At 43.8% G+C, this 9,095-nt stretch overlaps 1 protein-coding gene across 1 annotated transcript; it reads right to left on the bottom strand.

The window, feature by feature from the left end:
- Positions 1-198: 198 nt before the first annotated feature.
- pcdh18a (protocadherin 18a) lies at positions 199-8,331 on the bottom strand (the record flags this gene model as incomplete). The annotated part of the gene is given in 4 exon segments (XM_014010246.1): positions 199-1,598; positions 4,084-4,256; positions 4,870-4,958; positions 5,522-8,331. Coding segments are annotated over 4 exon segments (3,558 nt in total). The 3' UTR covers positions 199-780.
- Positions 8,332-9,095: the final 764 nt, after the last annotated feature.

The following is a 9,095-nucleotide window of genomic DNA, read 5'->3' as shown; positions in this document are numbered from 1 at the left end:
TATATATATATATAACTGAAGGCTCACACACACTCACACACATTCAATAACAAAATTAAATGCAGCTGTTTTACAAAAAGAAATAAAGCAGAAGAAAGGGGACAAAATAAAGACATATTAAGACATGCAGTGACAAATATAAAAAATAGACATTTGTTTCATCTTCTGTACATACATACATGGACACATATAAATATATAGAGAAGTAAAAAAATTGTGTATTTTTGAAATATAAAGGTCAAATTGTACAGTTACATTCCATAATAACAAAACAGGAGACATGGCACAATATTCAAGTGAGTTTGCCTTTTTTTTCCCACAAAACACTGTACAGTATTGTATACTATGGAGTAAAAATCAGATCACACATCAGTTGGTTTTCTCCGAGTCTTTTCACGCTGTTGTAAACATTACAAATGACGAAAAAGAAATGTCTTTTTGTTGATGGATTTTCAGTTTGAAAACACTCATTCAAGTGACTTTCTGAGAGACTGTAATAACAGCTACACAATCTGCTCTCCGAGCTCTGGCTTTGATGCCTTTAAGTAGCTTCACAATTTCAGTGCTGTGTTTTCTTTTCTCTGTAAGTCCCCCCAGCACAGAGAGGCAAAGAGGAAATTTGGTAAAATAAACAAGACAAGCATTACAGTATAAAAAGAACCCCACCAAGATACAGTTTCAGGTTGGCACAATGAACAAGAATGCACCAGAATGTGGTGAAATGTTCCTCCACAACACTAAACACATTTTTAGGCTTTTTGTTGTTGTTGTTAGTCCGTACTAGTTCTGTCTGACATCCTGCAGCAGTTTGTTGATCTCGTGAGCCAGTTCACTCGTGTCTATGCCGGACTCGTGGCGACTCTCGCTGCGTTTCCCAGTTTGGTGACCCTGATGGAAGACGCCATCAAATTCATCCTCCTCATAATTTTCTGGGATTTCTTCCATGGCCGGCAGCCACTTCAGGTGTGCTGGCTGTCCATTGGTGGAACTGGGAGTGGAGGTTGACGATGGGGACGTAGAGGAGGCGGAAACATGGTTCGTCCCCACAGATCCACTTCCTGGATTTAGGTAATGGGTACTGGCAGCCCATGCGGCAACACCTGGGGGGTAAGCAGGACCTTTACCACCTGGCAACAAACCTCTCCGGCTGTCCTGAGGAACAGCATTGTTACTATGGTTACTGGCGATGTTGCCACTGCGGCTGCTTCCTCTCTCAGCGGCTGATGAAGATGAGGGTGGGCTTGTTTCAGTGCACTCAGTGTAGGAGTCCATATTAGGGGGCAGAAGACGCTGGAACACAGAGTTCATCTCTGTGAGGAGGGAACCAGCCCCGCCCCCAGCTGCGCACGTGTCGCCTCCCCCTCCAGCCCCCAGCTCCTCACTTCCACACTCCTTGCCAAAAGTGGAGAAGCTCTTACGCTGCTCCGAGTCCACCGAGGACTGGTCGTCTTCGAGCTGAGGTTGCTGCGAGGACTCCTCCCCGGGGATGTACATGTTGTTACGGTAGTCGGCGGAGGAAGTCGGGGAGGCGATTGGCGGCATCCAGCACTGGTCAGAGTGTCCCAAGATGCGGCATTCCTCTGTGCACAGTCTCATAGCTAGAACCAAAAATAAACAAGCAAAAAGGGAGGAAAAAAAATAAAGTAAATCACAGGCAAGCAAGAGTTTATGGAGAGTGCATGGAAAGTTTGTGCCATTTGACATTTTGGTGAATGACTGCAAAACAACTCAGATAAATGAATCCCTTAATACAGGGGTGTCCAAACATTTTGTCACATAGGCCAAAATCATAAAATCAGAAGAACTTGAGGGCCAAAAATACTTTTCCTTTACCTGCTCAACAATGAACAAAGCATTGAATACTTTAATGAAACAACCAAAGTAGTTACATTTATTGCTGGAAATGGTTGTGCAAATTAATTTAAATCCAGAACTTCACAAGTGTTTTGCAGGTTTGCCTTATTGAAATAAATTTTGCAATTTTCTAGGTTTCAATTGGGGAAAAAATAACCCAGTTTTGTCAATTATGATCAATAAAATCAGGATTATGGTTATTTAAAGACAAATAAATGGCATTGTTGCCAATTTTTTTTTTATTATAAGAATTTACTTTGTGAAAATTTTGCCCTAATAATAAATAGAAAGTCTCCAGCAAACAGCTGTGCTGGGGGGACAAATTTGTAAACAAATAATATAAATCTAGAACAGAAGTTGGGGGCCAAGCAAAATCAGTTCAGTGGCCACAAATAGCCCCCGGGCCACAATTTGGACATCCCTGCCTTAATAGGAAATTTCTAATTAAAATAAATAAAAACTGTCCTGATGCATCTCAGTAATCCAGGTAAAAAATCAAAAAATCAAAAAAAATTGTATAGGTCTTCTAGACGAGTTCTTCTCTAATGAAACTTTTTGTCTCTCCTCCAAGAGACTTCTTCAGTCTGAGAGTTTCAGTCTCAGAGTTTCCTGAAACTCTCAGAGTGAAGAAGTCTCTTGGAGGAGAGACGAAACGTTTCATTAGAGAAGAACCCGTCCAGAAGACCTATACATTTTTTTTTCTTTTTAAATAAAAACTGTTACTGAGGCATGTTTAAAAATGAAGTTATGTACTCCAAAATCTATAAACTATTCAAGTTGAACTTTTAGATCATGACAATAAATTGTATTTGTTAGGCTGATCATCTTCCTGATCACATGCTGGTGTTATTTACAGTTTAAAGCATATTTAAATGGAGCCATGAATGAAACCATAAGAAGCAAAATAAATGAACATTTGCTAGAGTCTATACCCTTATGGCATTCAGTGTTGATGCTGTCTCCTCCACCAAATATGTCTGCAAATCCCAACAACAATGCTGAGGTAGAAAATGTTTTTTTTTTTTGTTTAGTTTGTTTATCATTTCCCACATGAATAGCCTTTTTGTCCATCTAAACAGAAAAAAATGTAAACAAATTAAATCTATTGAAGAAAAACTGTAGTAATCCTGCCTGTCGGGCCATTATCTTCTCCCCCTATTATTTATTTATTTATTTATTTATTTATTTTTCTTATTAGCATAAAAGATAGCGGAAGAAAAGGGGGAGGGAAGAGAGTTGCAACACCTCAGAGTCTTTCACAAAGGAAGAGAAAAGGAGATAAAGACTGCCTGTGTCCACAATCCATCCCCTTATCCATCTCAATAAAGATTAAGAATACATTAATGAGTACAGAGGAGAAACAGTGACATGTGGAGGAGCTCTCAGGCGAGCAGCAGAGAGCAAGAGAGTTGCTAAGAGAGGGAGAGAATAACATCATTCTAAAAGCAATTACTATGAATTCTCCTCAGTTCAGACATGAAAGCACACCACTGTCACTCACCAGGGGAAAAAAAAGAGAAAGAAAAAAAAGAGTGAAAGGAGGGAAAAAAACAGCACCCTGAGACGCATACCGATGAGTGACAGGCGACTCATCTTGGCTCCGGGGAGGATTTTACAGACACGACTCTATCTTAGGGGCAGATAACGCACAGACACAACCACACACGCACAAACAGCCAGGCACACTGTAACCTCTCCGGGTGTGATAACGAGCGTGGAAATGAGGGTTGTGTGGAAGAATGGGGGCCAAGTACAATAAAGATTGTGTCGGCAACAGGGTGAATTTAGTGGTTGTAAAGGCAGGTGTGTAGACAAATAATAGGCTTAGGTTCGACACTGTCCATGGTGCTGAAATTTGTCAGGCAGGCATTAAGGCAGAGAGCTGGGTGTGGTCTGCATGAATTAGGCCAGTTCTGGTTCTGTTCAAGTTTTAAAATCTATTCAGTTTCCTTCAAGAGGTTTACAACTAATTAGACAGCTCAGATTGATTACGTTCACTGAACATATTTAGCCAAAGTGTGATTGTACCCACAATACTGAAGTGATAGTTGAGCTGCTGCAGAAGGTGTCAGGGCTGTGAGGTAACTGATTGGTGTCAAGTCTTCCAAGAAAAGTGTAATATGAAGAGAAAAAAAAAGAAAGTAAAATAAATGTGTTGTTGCAGAGTGCTGCTAAGACTGAGACGAGGAGTTTGCAAAAATAAAACAAAAATAATCAAATAAATCTCACCTGGGTGGAGTCTATGGTGCATTTCGAGGTGCATCAGGTCAGAAAAGCCCTCCCCCAGCAGCAGCCTGTCCACAGGGGATTCCCGCCCCATCTCACAATCGCTGTCCCCCGCCTCACTGTCCCCACGGCCACTGTCCTTGAGGCTGAACTTGTCCATGTCCTGCAATGCATACCTATGTAGAGAAATGCACATCAAATAGTTTGTAAACATGGGAATGCCCTCAGAAAACTGGTGATGCAAGTTGATGATTTTCACATAAAAAGCCAGATGAATCAGTCTGTCTGTTCAGGAGACTAAATCCATCATACCAGACTTGAGGCTGCTTCTGCAAATCTGTCAAATCACAAGACAAGGCTTGGCCTATAAATTCTACATGCAAGTAAATTCCACATATAAATCTACACCAGCAGCCACAAGGGGCATCAATAAATCCATCACTTAGAAATCATAAGGAGATATCATGATGAAAGTGTTGATGGATGCCAACTTTCCAACCTGATTCTGTTTTCAATGAGAAGAACCATGAAACCCAGTGTGGTAAGAAAATGCATTCTGTTACACTGAATGATATCAGATATGACAACAAATTGAACATGAAACAAACAACAAAACAAAATCAACATTTACACATCATTAAACAATGTAAAGGATCAGTTGACAAATATACTTCACAACAGATTGTTGGAACATGAAGTACACAATGAGAAACAAGAGGTTTTAAAAAGTAAACAAATGATTTTTTTTTTCGGGAAGAGGAGAGGGGCTTGGGGATAGGGGTAAATTACCTGTAGCTGCGGGAGTATTTGTTGCCACGGAAACTGGGTCTGGGCTGGTACTGGCCCTGATGGAGCATGGACAGAAGCTGTGAGACTTGCTACATCCAAAAAATGACAAAAACAAACAAAAAAAATAAAACAAACAAAAACAAACAGAAAAGGGGGATGTATAACAGATGGGACGTTGAAGAGGGGGTAAAAAAGAACAAGAGACAACAAGAAGACAAAATAATGGATGAGTAAACACAAAATGGATGATGGAGAGGCTGCTAAAAATGGGTGAGACAAAATGGATGACATTTAAACAAAAAAAGGGGACATAATATGAGTCTAAATGAATATGGAAACGTGACTGAGGGTTGAGGCGTGACAGTGATGGAAGTTACTGTGACAGGGTGTGAACAAGGTAAAGACAAAGACATCTGTAATCATCAACAGCTTTAATGAGAGTCAGTCTGAACTACAGGGCAGTGTTGATTAAGTCCCTGTCACATTTGGAGATGAGTTAATTTGCTCAAACAGACAGCTGTGTGTGAAGGAGGAGGAAGATAGAGTGTGTTAGTATGCGTGTGTTTGTTTAAGACAGAAACTGACACAGATATTTTAGGGCTGAGGGACCACGTGTGAAATTCAGAGACACTGTTTGTATTTGCGTTCTCACCTCCACAGGTGGAGTCGCATGAGCCAGTTCCAGGGCAAAGCTCTCTGGGATGTGATTGGAGGAGATGGTCACCAGGCTGTTTAGGGATTGGCGGCTGTGCTGGTTCTGCCTGCTCCCGATCTGGGCTCTGTCCATCGGAGGCGTGGCCGAGGGCGAGCGGTGGTGAGCTCTGATAGGGAGGGTGCCATTCACTGTGGGGACCAGGGTGATGTCACCTTTGTGGATTTGCCGGGAGGGCTTCTTTGGGTGGTGCTGGTGGGTCGATTCGGCCACCCGGCAGTTGTAAGAGTGTCTGTTGTCTTTTTTCTCCCGCTTACGGTGAGTGGCAAACACCACCATGATAATCAGGAGCACGACACAAATGGTCAACAGGGAGATGATGATAATCAGGGACACATCAGGAAAAGAAGACTCCCCCTGATCCATGGGCTGCACGTGGTTCTCCATGTTCTCGTAAAGGGTGACTTTCAGAAAAGCTTTGGCGCTGAGGCTTTCACTTCCCTGATCTCTGACTACTACTGTGAGCTCAGCATGATCACGCGGAAAGTTCTCCAGACTAGCATTAGCATGAATCTCACATGTCCTTGGGTCAATAAGGAAGAACCCCTCCTCGTTGCCACTGACAATGGAGCAGATGAGCTCAGCATTGACCCCCGTGTCACGATCAGTTGCTCTGACGACGGTTACTAACTGTCCTGCTTCAGTGAACTTTGATGCAGGGATATCTGCTGTAAAGTTCCACAACTGTGGCACCACAATGACCGGAGGGTTGTCATTTTCATCCAGAATATTCAGAACAACGGTGGCGTTACTAGTCAGAGCAGGTTTCCCCGCATCCTTTGCTTGTACAACAAAAGAAATCTCACTCACATCTTCGCGGTCAAATGTGCGCAGAGCATAGATGGCACCGTTTGACGGGTCAATGGTCACATAGGTGGAGATGGGACTTCCATGAATGGAGTTTTCCAGGATAGAGTAGCTCACCTGTCCGTTGGCATCCAGATCAGGATCAGTTGCCATGATGGATGTCAAATATGCTCCAGGGGCATTGTTTTCTGATTTGAAGATCTCATATCGTCCCTTCTCAAAACGTGGCGGGTTGTCGTTTTCATCAGTAACATGCACAGTGAAATGTTTAACAGTGGAGAGACTGGTGGCTCCCCGGTCCTCTGCGACCACAGTCAGGCTGAACTCTGATCTTTTCTCCCTGTCCAACGACACATTGGTCAAAATCATGTAGTTGTTCTCATATTTCTTTTGTAGTTTAAAAAAACCCTGACCGTGAAGCTTACATTCTACTTCTCCATTTAAGCCCGAGTCCAAGTCCTCCACCCGCACAAATGCAACAAACGTGTCCAGTGGTGATGACTCGGATACATAGGCTGCATCTCCATTCCCCTGAGTGGACATGAGATCAATGTTGATGTCAGGTTTGTTGTCATTCACATCTACCACTTTGACCAAAATCTTGCAGTGAGCGGGCATGGAGTTTGGACCCATGTCCTGAGCCTGCACATCAATGTCATAAGAATTCAGTGTCTCATAGTCCACACGCCTGATGAGTGTCAAGTGACCGCTGTCGGGATTAATTTTGAAGGTCTCCATGATTTTGGGTGACACGTGACTGCTGAAGGAGTAGACTATTTTGGCATTTGTGCCTTCATCCGCGTCTGTGGCGTTCAGGTCAATGAGCAGAGTGCCAACAGGTGAGTTTTCAGGCAGGTTGATCACATATGATGGCTTCTCAAAGACAGGACTGTTATCATTCGAGTCAGCGACATTGATTTTAAGTAGGGTCGAACCCGTTCTCGGGGGAACGCCCCTGTCAGAGGCTGTGTACTGAAGTTCATAACTGGAGCGCACCTCTCGATCCAGTTCCCTGAGCACCACCAGCTCAGCATATTTAACCCCGTCACTTCTGGACTGAATGTCGATCTTGAAGAAGTTGCTGGGCTCTAGTGCGTATGTGTACAGAGAGTTCTCACCGACGTCGGGGTCTGTGGCGCTGTCCAGGGGAATGCGCGCTCCCACCGCCGCGCTCTCGGAGATCTCGATGGGAATGATGGTTCGAGCAAACTGGGGTGCGTTGTCATTAATGTCCAGCACTTCCACTTCGACGTGGAACAACTGGAGGTGCTCCGTGGGGAGAGTCAGCACGTCGAACTGAATGAAGCAGTTGAGATTCTTTTCACAGAGTTTCTCGCGGTCAATTTTGGTCCGGATGCTGATCTCTCCGTCCTGCTCGCGCACAGCGAGTAGATTCGAGTTCCCCCGCTGCATAGCTCTGAAGCGGAGAGAGACTGAGCTGGGAAGTTTCGCCAAAACATCCGCGACATCGTCTTTCAAACGTGCAATCACCGTGCCCACCTTTTGTTCCTCATAAATCTGATACTTCAGTGTCTTGCCGGTGACATGCTGAGTTGCCAACACTAAAACAGTCAAAACTGCCAACATTCTTGTTAAAAAAAGCCCCGTCATTTTTTTTTCTTTCTGGTGGATCTTTTGTGAGGGAGAAAAAGACCCTAAAAATAGCTGCAAAATGAACACAAATCAGCCCGGTTTTAACTTCCTAAGTGGTCTTCTCCGTCATAGCTGCATTGCTCTCTCTGCGCACTGAAAACACAAACATGCAATTGTTTATAAAAAAAAAAATATTGAAGTTGTGTTGATGTCCTTAAAAATGATGTCCTCCTTCATGTGCACATCCAGTGTGAGGGAAAACCAGCTGAGAGCCACTGAAATCTGTGCGCCTTTCTCCCTCTCCACTCTGCGTCTGGTCTGTGTGCCGTGCGCTCTGCTCCACTCCCTCTCTCCGTTTGAGGTGTCTCTGCACACAGACTTGTCCAAAAGAACCCGCCTCAAATCTTCTTGCTGTACATAAGCCCCAGCCCCCCTTTCCTTTCAGTAAAGACAAACGCTTCTTAAATAAAAGCTGGGCTGGTGGCCCACTTGAAATCCAGAGGAAGAAGGAGGCGCAAGAGGGGAGGGGGGCAGAAAGTGCTGCTGGGGGGGATAAAACCCCGCCTTGTGGGGTTCGTTCTTACAACTTTTCACAGTAACCAGCATGCGGGGGGAGAAAACAAGCCAAGAAGGGAACACTCAGTCAAAGAGCGCTCTTTGTTTTTCATTGGAGATTTAAGGTTCTCTCGCTTCGGGTCTGTCCGCTCCAGACAGCATGGAGACACAAAGCTTTTAAATTATTACAGACTTTTTTTTTAATTGTCACTGTCACCAGCCACACTTCAATCATCAATAAAAAAAAATTCTATAAAGTTCAGCAATAACAAGCTGCTTTGACACACTCTTCGTGGATAACTCAAGCACTTGCTTCCTCTGTAGCTATTAACACATCTCACCAGCTTATGCTGCACCTAGACTTTTTTTCTGCTCTTTTGAAGTGGCAGCTGACTGTTCCCCTTTTTCATGCGCAAGGCACTTTGTACTGAAGTGAAGGATATCTTTCACATGTGCCTCATCTGTAGCTGTCTGCGGGTGAGAGTATAAACTGGGTAAGCTGTGTGGCGAATCGCGTTGAAAGGGATCCGGACTCTAATGAATGCCTTTAAAGAGTTGG

Source organism: Austrofundulus limnaeus, unplaced genomic scaffold (genome assembly GCF_001266775.1).
Source record: "Austrofundulus limnaeus strain Quisiro unplaced genomic scaffold, Austrofundulus_limnaeus-1.0 Scaffold66, whole genome shotgun sequence".
In the NCBI taxonomy this organism is placed as follows: Eukaryota; Metazoa; Chordata; class Actinopteri; order Cyprinodontiformes; family Rivulidae; genus Austrofundulus; species Austrofundulus limnaeus.
This window is presented reverse-complemented; position numbering and strand designations above follow the sequence as displayed.